The sequence below is a fragment of the Lepidochelys olivacea genome (assembly GCF_965140295.1).
Source record: "Lepidochelys olivacea isolate rLepOli2 genome assembly, chromosome: 7".
In the NCBI taxonomy this organism is placed as follows: domain Eukaryota; kingdom Metazoa; phylum Chordata; order Testudines; family Cheloniidae; genus Lepidochelys; species Lepidochelys olivacea.
In genome coordinates this window covers 18,784,102-18,804,721 of record NC_140417.1, presented here as the reverse complement: position 1 = coordinate 18,804,721, position 20,620 = coordinate 18,784,102, and the positions used below count along the sequence as shown (strand labels likewise).

The 20,620-nt window shown below is 43.8% G+C and overlaps 1 protein-coding gene and 1 long non-coding RNA gene across 4 annotated transcripts in view; one reads left to right on the top strand and one right to left on the bottom strand.

Annotated features, from left to right (window-relative positions):
- LOC311523136 overlaps positions 1-20,620 on the bottom strand; it is a 45,668-nt gene that overhangs the window by 21,457 nt on the left and 3,591 nt on the right. Inside the window, exon 1 of one of the 2 annotated variants that reach the window (XR_014712276.1) lies at positions 5,746-5,784. The exons of the other annotated variant lie outside the window; for it this stretch is intronic. This is a non-coding gene — a long non-coding RNA (uncharacterized lncRNA). Of the gene's footprint in view, positions 1-5,745; positions 5,785-20,620 lie in introns of those variants that run through there. 2 annotated transcript variants of the gene reach the window in all.
- Positions 10,337-20,620, top strand: part of SRGAP3 (SLIT-ROBO Rho GTPase activating protein 3) — a 223,298-nt gene continuing 213,014 nt past the window's right edge. For both annotated transcript variants that reach the window (XM_084632856.1, XM_084632855.1), the window contains exon 1: positions 10,337-10,965. In XM_084632856.1, the coding sequence (XP_084488982.1) occupies positions 10,899-10,965 (67 nt within the window). In that variant the 5' untranslated portion in view covers positions 10,337-10,898. The remainder of the gene's footprint in view (positions 10,966-20,620) is intronic.

The following is a 20,620-nucleotide window of genomic DNA, read 5'->3' as shown; positions in this document are numbered from 1 at the left end:
GGAGTCCAGTCTACAAACCCCCCCATCTCTTTCCGTGTCCCCATGCTATGCTATCTCATTTAACCATCACTCTCCACTCTAGCTCCATTTACCATAATGAGCCATCATCTGGCTCCTTAATTATTGGCATCATCCCCCATTTCCGCCCCCTCCCTACAGTTGTCACATTACTCATCAAAAAGTCCTCTTTGATGTAAGCACCCTCAGCAGCTACTGCCCCATATTCAGCTTGCAATTTCTAAGCAAATTGCTGGAGACAGAATAATCTCTCCAACTGTCTCCATTTCCACAGTATTCTTGACTCATTCTTAGCTGCTTTGTGCATCGCTGTGAGACTTACTAAATGATGTGATCTGAGTGATAGTTGATTTATTGAAAGAAGTCAGTTGCCTTTTCCAGTTTGCTGAAGGCCTTGGAGTTGCTCAGGCCAAGGTAAATTTTGTGTTGAAGTATCTTTAGCAAATGATAATGCAAATCATGAAAAACAGAGAGAAGCAAGAACAACATGCTTCCTGCCTGGAATGTCATAGAATATTTACAGTCAGCAACAGACGGTTTAGAGTAGGCACATTCTTTTGTCTCCCCCATCCAAATATATGGCTAGTAGTTCACAGGGTATCCTTATTGGTCTCAGTTCTGTGCATGACACTACTTTTATCTTCTGTCACCTTGAACACTTTGTTGGTGTCTCTGGATCCCTTCTTCTCTGATTTGCCCATAACCTGTTAACTGTTCTTTCTGTGTCTCTGGTGCCTGTTGCACCTGGGCCTCTCAATCGCTCCTCTCTGGAGAGACCTAGAGCTATTCTCAGACCCTTTCCTTCTACATCTACCTCCTCCCAACTGAATGCATCACTTCACAGCACCCAGCTCTCTCCTTAAAATCCTCCCCATCCCAGACTCTGGCCTACCAGCTCTCTCTGTGCATAAGTGCCTGTCTCCATCTGAACTGGCATGTCACAAGTACTTTTTTTGTTTCCCCTCAGGTATGTCTAGCTGTCCTATAACACTTCTCATCTCAGACCTCCCTTTCACCTCTCCGGTCTGTAATGATGGAGGCCTCTCAACCCTATGCTCTCCTTTGCACCTTGGTGTGCTACACTCTGCAACTCTGCCTGCTGTCACTGTCACAACATGGCTTCCTTTGAGTTAGCTCTACTGAATCACTCATTCACGCAGCTGTCACTTGGCTCCTTGATTGCTGCCATTCCCTGCTTGGTGACCTCTCAAAGCCACCTGTCTCGCCAAACTCCTGACTGCTCAGGACAGCAGCACAGCTTCACCATCACGGCACCTCCATTCTCAGAGACCACAGCTGGCTCTCTATCCACTCCTGTATCTGCCACAAAAGTGCTCTCATCATCCTCAAGGCCATTCATATGGACACCCTCTTCTATCTCATGATCACTTCACCCTCTACCAACTTGACTTTATCTTCTGACTTCTCTGTTCCCTCATTCCCTTTTCTTCGTTGGCCACAGTTCCCTAGCTGCTGCTGTACCAGCTATCTGAAATTATTCACTGCCTTCCCTCTGCCTTGCAAACGACCCAATCTTGCAAGGCTGAAGTCAGAGGGAGTTGTGGGTGCTTAACCTCTTACAGTCTGAGGCCCTAATTCCCTACTCTCCATAAAAAATCACCTCCACCCAAGGCCCCGTCTCATTTCACCATCAGTCTCCACTCTGGCTCCTCTTACAACTGCTCAAAACTCACCTCTCCAATGTTGTCCACTAGGGCTGGGTGAGTAACATGCAATGAGTAACTTACTCAGTGTTTAGCCTCTTTTTCTGCTTGCAGAATATCTGTGAGTAGATTACAATCTCCTTCAATGTATTCTACAGAGAATCTAATGAAGGGATCAACTGTGAAGAGTCAAAATTTGAGTTCAGTTGGGATTGGGCATATAAACCATCTCTTCCCAAACCCCCATGCTGTGCTATCTCATTTCATCAGACCTCTCCACGGGAGCTCTGTTTGTCGCAGCCATCACAAACAGTTCCTCCAGCACAAATACTTGCACATATGACTTTAAAAATGTGGAGTTAGTGAATGTGTTTTTTTTGTTTGTTTGTTTTCTGCAACCCAGGGATGCTAATTGTCAATATTATTTGACTCAAAAACGGGAGAAAAAAGCCTGAAAAGGAACTGTTCACTCCAATATAAAATAGCATTTTTACACAAGTCTAATTATTGTGTATATTAAATATGAATTAAATATTTTAAAGTATAGTATGTATTCAGAATCATCTTCCACTGGAATCAGTGGAAAAATAAACAATAGAAGGAGGACCAGTCCTTTAGCATGCCAACACCGTTTCTCTCCTGTGTATTTCCTTACCAGTCACCTGTCGAGTTAATACCCTGATCCTGTAATGAACTCCATGTAATGGACCCTTGAACCCATACAGTGCCCAGCTGATTGATTAGCCAATCAGGAGCAGGGCTCTGCCTATGCAGAGCTCATTATGGGATTGGAGCCTAAATTTGTAAAATGGTTTTGCTTATTTCTGGATTTTATTTGCTTTGGATGATAGGCTAGTGAATTCTACTTTGGTTTATAGTGAGTTTCACTTACCGGACATAACTCAGCACAAGGTCTGAGTTGCAAACACTGCAGGGGAATGTTTAATGCCAAACAAACAACTATTTTCATTGGTATGTTTTTAGAAAAGCACGGAAACGGTTTATTGACATTTAGGTTTTGTAAAACCCTACATTTAGGGTCAGTCTTGACCAGAGTATATCCTCTTACATCACACATTTACCAAACTTTATTTTCCCAAATTACACTTATTGCATGAAATGATACGAATCAATATGGCAAAGGACAATTATTATTGATGAATTAACAGAAATTGTGACAATGCATTGTAAAGGGACATATCTGTAATTTAGATTAGTGATGCTATGTCATGATTTTCAATGTAAAGAGGGAAGGGAAGGTCTAGGCAAGGCAGTGAGCTTTGGGACAGAGCTGAACTGAAACTCAGGAACTCCTGACTTCTAATTACAGTGCTGCAAAATGTAGGGTATAATTTTTTCAGAGCTGTGTTTCTGTGCCTGTAAGACCTGGAACATTCGGGATGTGCGGTTCAGAAGAGATTGCTGGGTGGAAGTTGTTGGAGCTAGAGCCAAATGGTGTGTGAACATGAGTGAGCTGGTGCTGGATGTTGCCTGTACATTTTTTTTTTTTTTATTCTACTAACTTGATTCATTTTTATTGTTGTGTCCCAAGGAATACATTGGGCCTGATTCTGGTCACTTTAGATAAGCTACTACCAGCAGGAGAGTGAGTTTGTGTGTGTGTGGGGGTGGTGGTGGTGAGAAAACCTGGATTTGTGCTGGAAATGGCCCAACTTGATTATCATACACATTGTAAGGAGAGTGATCACTTTAGATAAGCTATTACCAGCAGGAGAGTGGGGTGGTGGGAGGTATTTTTTCATGCTTTGTGTGTATATAATAAGATCTTCTAAACTTTCCACAGTATGCATCCGATGAAGTGAGCTGTAGCTCACGAAAGCTTATGCTCAAATAAATTGGTTAGTCTCTAAGGTGCCACTCCTTCTCCTTGCACAACTGTAACTTGATAAAGGTAAATGGAATTACACTGGTGTAAGGGGAAGGTGAATCAGGTCCATTGTAGTTTATTTAAGGCATGAGTGGGATTTTGGGTTCTGGAGAGACAATGCCAAGGAACACTTCTGTGGCCTTGAGCATGTAACACTGATGCTTCTGTTCCTGTGTTGCATAATTTCATGATTTGATCACCAGTCTCACAATATTTATAAAGTTTTTCATAAAGTGCCAACTGCTGGAGTCATGTGATCATATGAAAACCTCAGCTTTTTTTGCTCTGCATGGTGGTGGAGAAAGGCTTGAAAATATGATTACCAAACAGTTTAAAACCCCAAAGATACACAAACAGACTGTGATGCTGTATGGAATATGGGAGACACTTTATGATATTGTTGATACCAATATTACAAAATTGCAAGGAATCTTACCAGATATGCTATGTAAGGTATCTTTGACAATGTTATGCTTTGCCAAGTATGATGATCTTGTTTATGTGTCTGTATCACCTTTATATTGTGAGTTATAGATATGTATGGTATTTCTGTATTTCCAAACTTGTGCTGTGTTTCTGGGTGACACCCCCAGACTGCCTAGCCTTTTCGATGGCCCATCAAGGGTCATCAGCTGTAAAATGAAACCATTGAAAGGAGCTAGGGGATACACCTGCTGAGTCAGCAAGACATGTAGGGACATGCCAATGAACAGAACTCTAAGGCCCTGTCTACACTGGCAGGTTTCTGCGCAGTAAAGCAGCTTTCTGTGCTGTAACTCCCGAGGTGGACACGCTGCCAAGCCACTTAATGCGCAGAAACTGCACAGTTACAGCACTTTAAAATAACCACCCCAAGGAGAGGTGTACATCTTTCTGCACTGGGGCTACAGTGCTGCGGTGCCAGTGGAGACACCCTGGGCGATTACAGCGCACCGATTGGCCTCCGGGAGGTGTCCCACAATGCCTGTTCTCGCCTCTCAGGTCATCGGTTTGAACTCTATTGCCCTGCCCTCAGGTGACCAACTGTCACCCCCGCCCCGTAAATTACTTTGGAATTTTGAAAGTTCCCTTCCTGTTTGCTCGGTGATGCGAGCAGTGGTCTCAGTGCATCTGTCCAGGTGGCCAGGCCGGCTCCACGCACCAGGCGATCCCCTGCTTGGAGCGATGCTGAGCTGCTGGACCTCATCAGCATTTGGGGAGAGGAGGCTGTCCAGTCCCAGCTGCGCTCCAGCTGTAGGATTATGATACCTATGGACAGATTTCACGGTGCATGACAGAAAGGGGCCATGACCAGGACACACTGCAGTGCAGGGTCAAAGGGAAGGAGCTGTGGAACGCGCACCACAAGGGATGGGAGGCAAACCGCTGCTCTGGTGCTGCGCCCACGAAGAGCTGGACATGATACTCGGCGGCGACCCCACCTCCGCTGTGGATACTTTGGTGCCTCGCATGCCACTCAAGAGTGGACCGAGCCAGGAGGAGGAAATCTTGGATGAGGATATGGAGGGGGAGGGGGACCCAAGGGCAGAGGATGACTTGGAGGTCAGAGATGCAGGCAGCCAGGAGCTCTTTCCTACCCTGGAGGAGCCTAGCCAGTCACAGTAGTCAGAGCTTGGCGAAGCGCAAACAGGAGAGGAGGCCCCTGGTAAGTGGATTTGATTTTGGGAATCGCTGAAGTGAGTTGTTGGGGGCAGGAGGGTTGCAGAAAGCAGGCTTGTCTGCCATCTCATGCCTAGTCTGAGCAGTGGAACAGGCTGTTGTTTGATTCCCTCACTTCATGGGAATCTCCCTCTGAGATCTCCAGGAAACTCTCATGGCAATACTGGACAATCTGCTCCCACAAGTTCCTTGGCAGAGCTGCTTTGTTTCTTGCCCCATTAAGGGTAACTTTCCTGACCCACTGTGCCGTCACGGCAGGGGACACCATTGCTGCACACAGGTGAGCCACATAGGGGCCAGGGCGGAAGCTGCAGTCTTGGAGAAGACCCTCCCTTGATTCCCTGCTCACCCTCAGCGGTGAGATATCTTCCATACTGATCACATCCGGTGGAAAATGTGGAGACAGGAATGATTATCAGCCCCCACCCTCCAGTGCTGGCTCTCCCCAAGAGCCACGTGCCCAGTGTACAGCAGGGTCTGGGAAGAGTGATTTACCCTGCTGCTGTGGCTACTCACCATTTTGGGGGTCTTGTGGCTCATGTGTGCTTGCCTGGGGTCAGCGAAGTTAGTGACAAGTGTATGAGTACTGGCTGTGTTTTAAATCACGGAATCAGTGTTCTGTGTGTTGCGAACAATACTGCCTCTGTAAAATGTTGCATTTAAACTTTACAGAGATGACCTTGGGAGCCCAGCCTCCCTCTTTGTTATCGGCAGCTAAATGGCTGTACAGAATTAGAAAGCGGCCAAGAAGAACTAAGAGGACTTTCTGCTTGATGTTATGATGCACTCTGCCACTGAGAAACAGGAATTGAAAGAGTGGTGGGACAATGAGAAGAGGGACCAAAAGGAGAACGCGGTATGCCAGAATGAAGCTATGGAGTGGCTCTTAACAGTTATGGAGCGCCAAGCAGACATGCTCCAGGTGATACTAGCTCTGCAAACTGAGCAGCTCTGTGCCTGCCCTCCCCTGCAGCCGCTGTCACAAAACTCTTTCCTATCCACACCCTCCACACCACCAACACACTCTTATCAACCTCCTGGCTCCAGCCTATACCCGCGGCATTCCACTCCTCCCCCATCACAGTGCAGCACTACAGACTTCCAGTACCCACTGCACTCAACACCCGTCCCTTTGCAGTTTGGCCCTGCTGAAGTACAGTACCCGCTGCATTGTATTCCAAAGGAGAAGGTTGGATATGATCCTTGGACATACACAAATCTTTAGCCATCTTGGGACCCCACCTCCTCCTGGGACCTTCCCTTCCCCCATCCCCTGCACTGCTGATGGGTTTTTTTGTTTGACTCTCTCCTCCGGTTGTTGTTTTTTAATAAAAGAATTGTGTTGGTTTGAAAGCAATCTTTATTCTATTAACTGAAAGCAAAAAGAGCCCTGTAAAGCAGACTAGCCTGTGTTAATGTCTGTGAAATGCCCACAGTGATCCACAAGCGCCCGGAGAACCATTGAGAAATGAACCCTTGCAATTAACGTATTCGGTGGCTAGGTTATTTGGTGCCAGAATTGGAATATGCGTGCCATCTATCACCCCTTCGCAGTTAGGGAAGCCCATTTGTGCAAAGCCATCTACAATGTCATGCACATTGCCCAGAGTCATGGTCTTTTGGAGCAGGATGCGATTAATGGCCCTGCAGACTTCCGTCAACGTGAGTCCAACAGTAGACTTTCCCACACCGAACTGGTTAGCTACCTATCGGTAGCAGTCTGGAGTAGCCAGCTTCCATAGTGCAGTCACCATGTGCTTTTCCAACGGCAGGGCAGCTCTCATTCTCATGTACTTGCACCGTAGGACTGGGGCGAGCTCATCACATAGTCCCATGAATGGTTTCAGAGTATGGTTTCATGAATGTGGCTTTCCTCATCTGAAAGTTCTGTAGCCACTGCTCATCATCCCAGACATGCATCACAATGTGATCCCACCATTCAGTGCTTGTTTCCCGAGCCCAAAAGCAGTGTTCCACTCTGGTCAGCACCTCTGTGAATGCCACAAGGAATCTCATGTTGTAACTAGTACGCGTGGTGAGATCAATGTTGTACACCTCTTGCCTTTGTAGTTTAAGGAATAACTCCACTGTCACTCATGATGTGTTGGTCCGAGCGAGCAGCATACTGGTCAACAGTTCGGGATCCATTCCTGCAGCCCGAAGAGGCAAGGTGCGCAGTACACAAACCTTTGAAAGATGGTGCCAAATGCGGACCGAAGCACAGGGATTTCTGGGATGCGAAGTAATCCATCACAGGGCATTGGGACAGGATCCAGAATGCCCCATGACCCCCCTCCATCTTCCCATAACTCTTAGCAGCAGAAGAGGAAGAGATGCTCTGTGGGATATCTGCCCAGAGTGCACCGCTCCGAATATCGCTGCAAGTGCCACAAGGGTGAACACGCTATTGCGCAGGCAGCCGACAGTGTGAACACACAACAGCGGTTTCCCTTCTGCGCGTTCTGAGCGGCGCTGTAACTCCACCAGTGTAGACATACCCTAAGGCTTTTCCATTCTATGTGCTGTGCAGCTTGAGTTTGGGACAAAGGAAGTACAAGCTCCATGTCAAAAGAATATAAAAGGCAGCAGCGTCATCTCCATTTTGTCTTCATTCCTGCTTCTTACCTCTGGAGTAACTTTTCTACAAACGAAGCTCGGAACAAAGGAAAGAATGACCCATCCAAGCTGTGGATGTGTTCCAGAGGGACTTCCAAGCCAGCAAACTCTCCAATACTGTTAAGAACCTGATATATGGGCTTTGAAGTCTCTGTATGTATCTCAATGCTTTATCATTTAACAACTCTCTTCTTGTTCTTTCTTTTTCCTTATAATAAACCTTTAGTTTTAGACACTATAGCATTGGCTGGCAGTGTGGTATTTTGGGTAAGATCCAAACTAATATTGACCTGGTAATGTAGCTGACCTTTTGGGGTCAGGAGAACATTTTGTATATGTGAGCAGAGTTTTTAAATAACTTCTCACTGTACTGGACCTAGGTGCTGATTGGGAGTCAGAGAACTGGAACGCAAGAAAGGGAACTGTGTGATTTCTTTTTTCAGCTTCTCTATAACCAGTGTGGGGGATCAGAAGCACAATTTGTAACTGGTTGGTGAGTTTAACTTCAGTGTTAACTACTAGTTTTGGGAGTATCTGCTCTCCCTTTTGCAGCCTGTCCTGACCGTGGCATTTTCATTGAGGGCTGCCCCAGGAACCCCACATCAAACAGACCCAAAGCTTATTATTTTAAAAACTATTGAATTTAATATTTAAAGATATTGAAGCCAGTCTAAAAATTTTGAATGCTTGGGATTGGCAATGCTGAAGTTTTTCATTTGTAATATGGGGACAGTAATGCTCACCAATGTCATAGGGTATTGTAAGCATTAATTAATTAATATTTGCAAAGTACTTTGAGTAGGCAAAATGCTTGGTAAGAGCCAATTATTAAGTTATCAAACACCACATTAAAATTAGGAATGTAAAATGTTAACCAGTTAAGCGGTAAGCAGTAGTCTTACCAGTTAACCAGCTGTAACTGTTCACCTCGGGTTGGCTGGCCCCAGTGGCCCCACGCCACCCGGCCGGAGCGGGTCCAGCTGCGCCGCCTGGCTGGAGCAGGCCCAGCCCCAGTCCCAGCTGAGCCGGCTGGATGGGCCCTCGCTGCCTAATCAGTTAACCATTTAAACAAAATATTTTTAATAGTTTAAACAGTTAACTTTTAAAACGGTATTTACATCCCTAATTCAAATGTTCCATGTATCAGAGAAGCCCATTAGGGGAAGAGCAATCAACAGAATTATTAGGAACAAGACAATGCCATTTACCATTGTTTTTGTAGAGCTCTTTAAGCCTTTGATGTTGGGCTCTTTTACATCTAGCAGTGAATTTCCTTGCTTGGATGGGCTTTTATGAGGCAGTGTTATTTTCTTGCTCTCTTTGGTTTTAAACATTTAATATAATATCTGTGTGCACAAGACAGGGGGTGGGGTGATGGAATTATAAATATGACTATTTGTGTATATAAACAGATCCTATAGGGAGGGACACATTAGAAATGCATGGAGTGATATTGTATAGATCAGTAATGTTGCCATCTGTGTTCTATATAGGCTATGACAGTATATACTCTACCTGCTTGTTAGGAGGTTGCTATTTTCGCATTTGGGGTTGGGAGGGAAATGTGTAGGAGGACTGAAGTGTTCCTTTTGGTTAGTCATAAGAGTGAGCTAGGACTCCTATGTCTTAGTCTTAAGTCCGCCACTTGCTCACTGTTTGACCTTTAGCTAATTACTGTGGCCCTGATCCTGCAGTCTTCTCAGTCTAGGCAAACTCTTGCACCCCCTTGAAGCCATAGGTCTTGTTTGGGGGGTATGCAGGGTGTTGCTGCAGGCAGGCATGAAATTTGGTCCCCATCTGTAGCCCCGTTGGCTTGGATGGAGATGCCCCAACAGAAGTCAAACTACACCGACGCTGGAAGCCCTATTGGAACCCTATTGATTTCGAGGATGTAAGGTTCTGCCTGTGCATAGGGGCATTATCGGGGTTTTTTATACCTCACTTTACCCAGCTCTAAAAGGGGTACCCTAGTCCTCACTCCCAGAGGATGGAATGAAGTTTTAACAAATGGCTGCACACGCAAAGCCCCTCTTCATCAGTGGATCTCAAGGCACTGCAATTGATTTTTGCGACAACAAAATCCTTTTTCGAGGCTAATATGGAGATAAAAATACTGGCGTCAATACTACAGTCAAGGCAAACAAAAATCTCTGTGTTATCTGTCCGATCTTTTCTGCTCAGCCCTTCAATTCTCTTTACCAATAGCATTTAATTAAACGAGCAGAGGAGACTTTTCCCAGCGCTGTTGTCCAAGGCAAATGCGTGCCTCTCCCGCTGCAGAGTGGCTCCATTCAACAGAGCGAAGTTCTGCTTTACACCTTTTTTGCAGAGCTCATCGCCGCCTCTTGCAGTGAGTTATGCGCTCCTCTAGGCTACAATGTGTCAGTTGTTATAAAAGCTGGGGGGAGGAGCCAGCCTGCGTGACGTGAGGAGAGCTCAATTCAAGCCTGCAGTAAAAAGCAGGGCTGTGCACAAGCTCCAGGGGAGTGAGCAAATGCATTTCCCGCGGGCAAACTTCTATCTCTGGGTTTTAATCCTCTCGGCTCGTCAGACGTGCTGAGGGGTGGGGGTATGAGGAAGCGAAATGAGAGCCCCTTTTGCAACCTGACCTTCTTGGATTAAAGCCAGGGCTTTCCTTGCTTGCTTTGGGTTTGACTACATGCTGCGAAGGAGGAGTCCTTGCGTGTGTGTGTTGTTGTGCTAGGCTGCTGCTAAACTGTGATTAATATATATATTTTTAAATCGCTCTGAAGATTTGGGTGCAGCTCAGATTCCCCCACCCCCACTCCCACCTTTTAGTATTGTTTCCACAAGGGCAAGCTCCCAAGGTTCTTTTCTGGTGCTGCAGCCCCTGGGTTGTTGCAAATGAAGGGAATTCTTTTTGCAAAGGGAGAGAAGGAGGGATTTTTATCTTTGCAGCAAAGTGAAGCACACACGCTTGAAAAGCTGCGAAACTGACTCTCTGTGATCAAATTGAGCGGAGCAGACGGGGGGACTTAAAAAAAAAAAAGAGAGAGAGAAAGGATCCTGGGATCTTTTAGATCTTTCAAAAGATGTCATCTCAAACTAAGTTCAAGAAAGACAAAGAGATCATAGCAGAATATGAAACTCAAGTAAAAGGTTAGTGAACGCTTTACCTTTTTGACTCCCTCCCCGCCCTTCCCTCCTGTTTCTCATTGTCAAATCTTCTTATGCATCAATAATCTTATTGTGAAAATCCTGGATAAGCAGCCCAAGCCCGGATTGTTTTATTTTCTGCTTTTGGCCATACAGAGAGAACGAGTGGTTTGGAGTGTGGATTATCCGATGGATGGGTAGTAAAAGCTGCATTGCAGTTGTAGGAAAGCTATATGGCTGGCTTTAGGAGTGTCAGTTTTAGTAAGATCCATACTTCCTCTTCTTGATGGTGATAAATCATTCTAAAGCCATTTTGATAAATTTCACCTGCCTCAGATAAAGTAAAGTCCTTTTCTAGGTGGCTATGAATATGTTTTCTAGGTGGCTATGAATATGTATGCATCAATCTGTTATATACATAAAGTAGTTGACATTTAGTATGTATTCTGTAGGCAAAGATGTATACCTCCCACATACAGCATTTTCACAGATATTCAGCATATTCATATTAACAAATATCGAGGTATAAGAATACTATCTATTCCATGCAGTAATATTTAGGATATATCTTAATGCTGCTAAAACCAAGGATGTTTAAATGTAGGACTAGCACTCCATCCTTAGCTCCCAGGTCACACAATATTATGCCTAGGCATCGTGGTAGAACATATGTTGCACACACCCTCTGCTGTGAAACCTCTGCAATAATAGGGTGGGTTCTGCGTGGAATTTCTGGCATCAATGTATGTATTTATTCCTGATTCAGTAGCTCTGCGTTAATGTAATGTTGTTTGTGTCCTTCCTCCCTTCTTTTAAACAAATATTTAAAAAAATAATAATTCTCATTGAGAAATTAAGGCCCAGTGCCTGGGTGACCTTTTAATCTGCAGATTATTGACACGATACATTGTGCTGTCTGGTGTGGAACCAATATCAATGTCTACTTATGGCTTTCTTTAATCTGTGGATTATTGACAGGATAATCCAAAGAGCTGTTACGGTCTGTTGTGTTTGCATGCTCTCACCATCTGCTGATAGGCACCAATTCTGTGGACTGTTGACAGAAATAAAATCACTGGGAAATTTTGGATGCGAAGTCGATAGTGAGCAAGTGCTATGCATTAAAACGGAATGGTCACCTTCATTGTTTTTTTTTAAAGTGATAACTTTCCCATGAAATTAACAGTTGAGACCCAGATCCTGCAAACACTTAATTCATGTTCTTAAGTTTATGGGCATGAGTATTCCTTTTGAGTTCAAGGGGGCTACTTGCACGCATAGGGTTAAACACAAGTGCAAGTGTTTTGCAGGATCAGGATCTTAAAGGGTAAATGAGATTATTGATGTATTTTTGGAAGTAAATAAATAAAGTGTACCTTATTTTTTTACATTCTGGTAATGTAGGCCCTGATCCTGCAAATACTTTTGCAAGTGACTTTATGCCTATGTGTAATTCCATTTAATTCAGTGGACTACTTGTGGACATAACAATTGTGAGTAAGTGTTTTGCAGGATTGGGTCCCTTAAGGCAGACTGCTCTATTTCTAAATTTTACAGATAAAATGCAATAAAAAATTCCTGAGTTGAGACTACTGAATGCCAAATTTCAGACACTGAGCTTATTTTTATTACAGCTGGATTTATAATGGAAAAGTTGGCATCTTCTAGTCTAATGAGAGTACAAATGGCTCTGGTGTAGTGAAAGGAGGGGTGGATGGCTGTGTGTGTTTATAATTGCACATGAATAATGTGTGTTTTGTGTATGGTTTTATTCTGATTGTTAAAAACGTGATTTCTAATACTGGGCCTCATAATTGCTCTATTAATTGTTCTTGGATATTCTGGAATTCTGTCAGAGAACTCCTTAATTTTGTTCATAGTACCATCATTATAATAATCTGTAACTTGGATTATTTTTGTTGATGGCAAAAAATTCTTGCGCTTGTAATTTTAAACTATTCATTGTTAATGTGTTTCCATTTAAAGAAAATCCAGATTATATAGGTGGAAGATTATATGGAACAGCTCCCATGACCCTATAATAATTTTTTGTTATATAGAAATTCCATATTTCGCTGTTTCTAAATCTCTGGTTAAAGGAGAAGCCTTGTGTAGACCCTTTATATTAGCAGAGTTAAAAAATGTAAAACTGTGTGAAATGCCTCAATGAGGGAAGACTTGTGAACACTTAAAGTTAAAACTTTATTTATTTTATTCTCACTAAGGGTCAATTAGCTTGTGTCAGTTTCTTCCTGAATTCAGCCATATCTCCCTCCCCAGATACATCATTTAAATTGAACTGCTGCTTGGATGGCTCAAACCAGTGCCAGATGGGAAGGATTTTGAGGAGGGGGTTGTCAGTTGATTTTGTGCCATTGTTTACTCTCTTTTGCATTTCAGCCTTTTGTAGCCAGTTTTGAAGAATGATAGAACAGTCACAACATATACTGCTCGGTGCCAATTACCTTTCTCCTCATGTATAATTTGGGCAAAGTGATGTTATTGCACCCTGCAGTTAAGCAGATGAAATACTCTCTTAGCCTACGAAATCTCTCTGCTTTAAAAGGGAGAGAAGGGTTTGCTTTTATTCCTAAAGACTGACCCATGCTTATACAGTATTTTTTCTTTTAAAGATGGATTGGGCCAAATGTGGCCCGTGCTTCTACCCCTCCACCGCTGACATCACTGGGGCTGTGGGAGGATTAACTGAAGATGGGGTAATGGGTTACTCTTTCCAACAAGTTTTTCCATGAATATCTCCATACCCTTTTGTGGTGTCTGATTAGGTTCAAAATATTAATTTGCCATGATTGTTCATTGTCTGACTTCAACAAAATGGAAATGTTGAAGCTGTAGGATCACTGGCACTGGGGCGGTACTCATGGAATGTATTCACCTTTGATGCCCTGTTTCATCAGAGCAATCGGGACTTGGGCCAGGCCACTTTTCTGGGTGGCAGCAACAAAGAACGGAGGCTCATTTTACCCATTGAGTTGGGATAATTTTCTTAAGGTTATTCCATTCTTATGGTGCCTTTTGTAGTAACAGAAAAGTCTGTTTTCTGTTACAACCACCTGATCTATCCTTTAATCTGACTGTATGTTAATTTATGCGTTGCTGAAGATTGCAAACAGTGAGGAGAGAGGATTTGTTTAGGACGATGCCAAAGCATATGACTAGGACTAACAAGATGAAATTAAGAAAAGGGGAATGTGCACAGTGGGTCTGGTTCACCGCTGCCCCACTGCAGGTTTATGCTGGCATGATTCCTGTGAAATCAGTGGAGTTACCTCTGTATAAAACTGGGGCTAGGATGACCAAATCAGGGCCAGAATTTTGTATCAGCAGAAACTTCCTAGTAGATGCATTTTGGCTGGTGAGTCGTCTCCACAGGTAGTGGTGGGAGCTCCCCTGGTTGAGACATTTAAAGAAAAAAAAATCTCATAGATTGGGCAAAACACTAGAAAGTGTACTGTAGGGAATAATTGTGCACTGATGGCTTTCCCCACTCTGGCAGGATGGATGTTCTCAACTTTGGGGGTCACGACCTCCTCTCCTTCCTCTCTTCCCCAGTCTCAGGTGGTTGGGGTCACTCTGCCCTTCACATGTTGCTCAGTGGTCAAACTAGGCGTACAATCCTGGCTTTATTGAAATCCGTGGCAGAACTCCTGCCAAATGCATTGTGGCAAGGACTTCTCCTATAGAATCAGAGCGGTCCCTTCTGGCCTCTAAAATCTGTGAAATGTATGGGTCCAGTACGGAAAAGTCTGGGAACTCCTGGAATAGATAAACCAGTCCGTCTTTCTCTTAGCCGCTGTGGTTCCATGAACAGAATGGCTACTTGCATTGAATGGCAGTGCTCGCAAGGCTTAGTTTTAAAACGAAGCCAACCTTTAAGAGGGAAAAATTATGCTTGCGCAGGAAAGTTTATTTAATTGTCTTTGATCATGTTTCATAACTGTGCACCCAAATGGTGATGTAGTTTAGAGCTCCAGATGTTGAGCACCACTGTGCAGAATACAGGAAGGCCTGTATAGGGAAGCCTGAGTTCGTCCTTCAAGGGAGGGCATGTTCTGTGAATATCATGCACCTCCTACGTGAACAGAACGGAGTGAGGTGCTTTGGATTCCAGCAAATGGTGCTCTAATGTGCAGGATTTATCAGTGTACATTTATGGTGCAAACAAGTTCCTTCACTAAAGCCATGATGGCAGCCTTCCAACATCTGTTTTCTCTGTCTCTTTCTCCTTCCCCTTTGTGATGATCAGGTCTGTAACCAAACTTCCCCCATGTCTTAGTGTATTTAGATCCATGTATTTGGTTCAGGCCTATCTATATCTGACATATAATCTTTGCAGTTATTAATCCAATTTGGCTCTCCTCCAAACCTGCACTACCCTTTTGAAGGCAATGGGTTGCATGGATGTAAGCTTGAGGAGAACTGGCCTTCTGTTTTTCCTTCCAGCTAGCCTAGGTCTTGTCTACAAAATCTCCAACGAATGACTAAAATGGAGAAAACTAGTAAGAGAAAGAGACTAATGGAAACAAAATTCTGGCATTGGAACAGCTGGCACATGACTCTAACAGGAGAAAATTGAAGAAGCATGTCTTATTATGGAGAAGAGGCTGAATTCTGAACACAGGGCTACAAAGTGTTCCAAAAGGCTAGATGAAAAAAGTGGGGGAGAGCAGAAAAAATTCACACATTTATTTCCACCTGGGGAGAGAGAAAAGGAGTTTGCTGTAGTGGTATGTTAAAATTCCACCTCCCAAGAAAAGACCCATGATCCATTCAGGGAGGGTGATTACTGGCACGTACAACATCAGTTTATTATAGAGGAAGTTTCTGAGACTTGTAATACAATGGTGACCAAAATTATGGCTATATTAACTAGTAGTTTTCTCATCCAATGTGTCAGAGGCCAGAATGGAGAGAATCTAATTCCCACCTCTTTAACCCATTAACAAGATGGGGATAACTAGGCTAGAAACAGCAACCCCTCTTGGAGAAGAGACCACCATGTGATTATATATGGTATCTCAAAAATCAGAACGGTTTACTTCCAAAAACAAAACCCATGATTCCAGACAGGTCATTGCATGTTGCATGCATGTTAATGTGCGTGGATGTTGCTGCTAACAGCAGTCATTTTAGTAGGCTAGATGCATATCATGGAAGCTGCCTTTAGCGGAGATGAGAGAAAGGGACGAATATTAAAACACTAAAATTGACTTGGTGGGGAAAATATGTGATCTATACATCGCAACACAATACATCAGGGAAAAGCTAGGTGCAATAAAGAAAAACAAAAATGCTTACCAGAAAAAAAAAAATCACCGGCATACTGAAAGAGATAGAGGTTGGAGAAACACAATGAATTTTAACAGTAACCCTAGCTAGCAATAGTAGAAACAATGTAGATGAAAGCCAAACTGTACTTCCAGTGAGGTTACTAGGGAATTTTGCCTTTGATTTCAATGAGAGTGGGTTCAAATCCAAAGCTTTCTAAGGTGTGCAGTTAGTTGAAGAGGAACTGAAAGAATAAAAGATTGGAATAGGTGTGGAAGTGATGCAAGATGTAAACAAACTGGAAAGAGCGCAGAGAAGAGGGACAAATGGTTAGTGTGCTGGCTGGTTTGATTTGAGGAAAGATTAAGAGCTGAATGCTAACTAAAGGGAGCATGGGGGGATGTGATCATATTTCTAACTAGAAGGTAATAAAGCTCTGAAATAAGCTCCCCCCCATTTCCCTCTACCCCCACAGGGGTTGTGGAATCCCTCATCACCAGAGGTTTTTAACAACAGGTTGGATATCAAGGATGGTCTAGGTTTACTTGGTCTTTTCTCAGTCTGCGGCCTGCACTTGATGACTTGTCCAGGTCCCTTCCGCCCTTCATTTCTGTGATTTCGGTCTACAAATACCTGACAGGTAATAAACACAGAGGATGGAGAAGAATTATTTAATGGAGTTTGAGATTGTTGGACTATGGATAATGGGAGGAAACAAAGGAAAAAGAGCATTTAGGCTGAATATCAGAACCTTTTCCTGACAGTGAGATTTCAGTTGTCCAAAGCCCCACTACTGTGCCATTTCAAAAATAGACTGGACAGAACACTAGATAATATACTGAACTGTGTGTGCGATCTGACGAACTGAGCTCTGCCTCGATTTTGGTCTTGAGCAATTTGCTTGCAGTGACAATCAGCTCTGCCCAGTCTCCAAATAAGGAATATGCATCACTTATGTCCCATTTGAGGCTGAAATGGGATTAAAGTGATATGTAGTCCTTGGATGCAGGGTGATTTTTCACCCCTAATGTCTGTGTGTGGCTGGCTGTCTCTCTCTGGAGAATGAGGATAGTTATATTTACTTACCTCATGGTGGAAAGGGGGTGGTTGTGAAGATTAGTCAATACTTGTTCCACACTGTTGAAGGTATAAGGTAGTTATATGCATATACAGATAGGTATGTTACTAGTAACATTATTATTAGTGGGGGTGATGCAGGGGGTTAGGACTAGGTGACCTAAAAGCTCTTTTCCATTAGTAATGTCTATGCAGTTGGATAAAATGGACATACTGGATGATAATATATGGCTTGTATTTCTATGATGCCCATAGCTGAAGGGTCCCAGTCTGTTGGGGAAATTGCTCGTAGATCCTTAGGGCTCTCTTGTTTGGGGTGTCTCGCCTCTCTTGTTTTCTGTGCAAGAAGAGGCATAATCTGTAGTGCTTTCAGTATGCTGATGAAACTCAGCTTTGTCCATATCTTGACTGGTTCAGGAGAAGCAGTGGGGTCCTTTACCTAGTGTCATCTGAAGACTGGAGCATGGCTGAGAGTGAGCTGTCAGTAGCTCGATCCAGATAAAATGGATGTGATGCTGTTAGGCTGGGAGAATACAAAGATACAGCAGAGATTACATTGACCCCCCATGACTGATGGTGTGTGCCTGCTGGGTATTGCCAAGGTTCATAATTTGTGTGTCTAGTTAGACAGACAGCTGCTGCTGAACAATAAAGTAGCAGTTGTGGCCAGGGTGGCGCACTTCCATCTGCACTTGGCTGGAAAGCTTTGGGCTCTTCCCTTCAGATTCAGATCTCACTACCCTTGTCCATACTTTTTGTCATTTCACGATTAGACACTGCAATGACGTTGCATCTTAAATCTCCTTGGCACATCTGGATGAGGGGAATGTCTTAGCAAGAGCATGACACAGCACTCACTGATCTGCACTGCTTTGCCATTTGACTTCTGGCTAGGACTTAAGATGTTGGTTTTGATCTGAAAAGCCTAAATGGCCTGGAACTCTCCCTACCTGAATGACCACCTCTCTCCATGTGCCACAGTGCCCCAGCTATAATCCACAGAGACATTCAAGCTAGAACTCCCTCCATATACAAGAGAGCGGTCTGCATGTTCTCCATGAGGTGCTCTCACGGGGGCCGCTTGACTATGGAATTTACTCCCAGCTGGTTCAAAATAAGCAGACTTTGTTGAGCTCTTGGAGAGGAAGGGAGGGTAGAGAAAATAGGAGAGGGTGTGTGGCTGAATGGGGTATTGGTTAGTTTGTGATTGCTTGGTTCCCACTGGGTATCATTAAGGAGGGGATGAGGCTGATTTGGAGGCTCTGTTATGATGTGTATATGATCATCAGTGATGGCAGGGCACGTAGAGCTATGGATAGGTGCCCTTTTATTTTAGAAATAAATAAATAAATTCTGTTTGTCTGCCTTTTGTCAGACCTTGCCGTCCATAATGGTCTGTATCTGCTTTCAGGACCTTTCTTTCTCACCTCTCTGGAACGCTCATCACTACTGTCAGGCCATTTTCTCTCTTTGTGTCCTCTGCTGTCAGTTAATGGGTCTGAGGCCCTTACTTTTTACATTCTGCTGCTGCCCTACATCCCTTTTCAGTTGCCAGAATATGAGAGATGGGCCTAGAAATAGCGCCAGGAAGCTTCTGCTGGTATTCTTCAGACTTGTTTTCTGGATACACATTTCAGGATGCAAGCTTTCTTCTTTTTTCTTCTTTTCCCAGATTTTTCAGAGGCAAGAATGGATGCATTAAAAATAAATGCTAATCCAGCTATAGGCGCATATTTATTACATTCCTGTTAAAGCTGCTTGTACAATACAGGAGATCCTCCGATGCACAGTTTAAAATGAGCATTTTCAGACATAAAATTTTAATTGGTCTGTCTGGCCAGAAAGATAAATAAATGTCTCTTCAGCCTCATTACTGTCAAATGAATGATTTGTTGTTTTAAATGTGGCAAAACTAACTACTTTTAATTATATAAATGCAAACGTGGATGATTCAGTGTTATAAATCTTGCAGGGAATTAGGCATCCTGGTGATAGCACTGTTTAATTTGAAACTGCTTGCTGGGGCTTCTGCTAACCCTGGCAAAATACAGGTCAGCAATACCCTGTTGGTCACTGTTGAAGCTGAGACCCCACAATGCTCTTTCATCTCCTTGTTCTGCTGTCTGTCTGGAAGCTGAAGAGCATCCTCCTTGACCCATGGCTATGGGAGATCTCCTTTCACTGGTGGCTTTGGCTCCATTGTGGAAGAATTGCTTGGGGCTCATCTCTTGTACATTGAGGGCTCTTAACAATTACTATATGAATTGGGGGTAAAACCAGCATTTTAGTGGCATTAGCACATGAAAGTGATTTCTGCGTGAAGAGGGCCTGCAGAATCCAGGGCCGCCAAGAACCAAAGCATCCTCTTAATTTTCACTGGAGAACTGCACTTAAATTTTACATTGTAGCAGCTAATCCCTTCCCACTGGTCCCACTTTGCTCAGGAAATGTAGAGTATTTCGATATGAAAAGATTCTCAGTGTCAGCAGCCATAGTTGAGAAATGGCACGTTGCCCTAAACCCAGCACCTGCTCAGAAGGCCAGGCCTAAATTCATCCTGCCAAACTCTGGCATGTTAATGTGTATGGATACCACCATCCTATTGCCAAACCTGACTTTGGGTGTTGTAGATACTCCGGCTGCAATTTGTACTGATTTGTAAACTAAAGTGAAATGGGAAGGGGCCAACAATTGTCTGCCTGGATGGAACCAAGAGATCTCACATGGTGAGCTTCTCTGATGTGACTGAATGAAAGTTTGCTCCCTCATATAGGCTGGTGGGAACTATTTTATTTATGGGGCCAAATTCTGCTTTTGGATACACATATGCAATTCCCATTGATTTAACTGCCTTATGTTACCAATTTTGCTGTAAAATCTAAGGGCCACAGCCCCCATTGGCCTGGGACAGCGAACTGCGAACAGTGGGAGCTGTGATTGGCCGAACCTGTGGACGTGGCAGGTAAACAAACCAGCCCAGCTCACCGGGGGGCTTACCCTGGTGGATCGCAGGCCAAAGGTTGCCGATCCCCGGTATATAGGATCCTTTGACTTCAAGAGAGCTTTGCTGATGTGTACCAGCTGAGACCCAGGCCCTGAGTCTGGTGTGAGAGCAGACTTTGTGAATCCGATCCAGGTTGTGAGGCCTGGCATTCAGACATCAAAATGGACAAACAGTGTCTCCTTTTCAGTTAATACTTTTTCTTGTGGGGTGTGGATTATTATTTTTTTTTAATCTAGGTCTGATGACTTGGTCCAGGCACATGGGTTTTGCATGAGAGAAAAATCTACC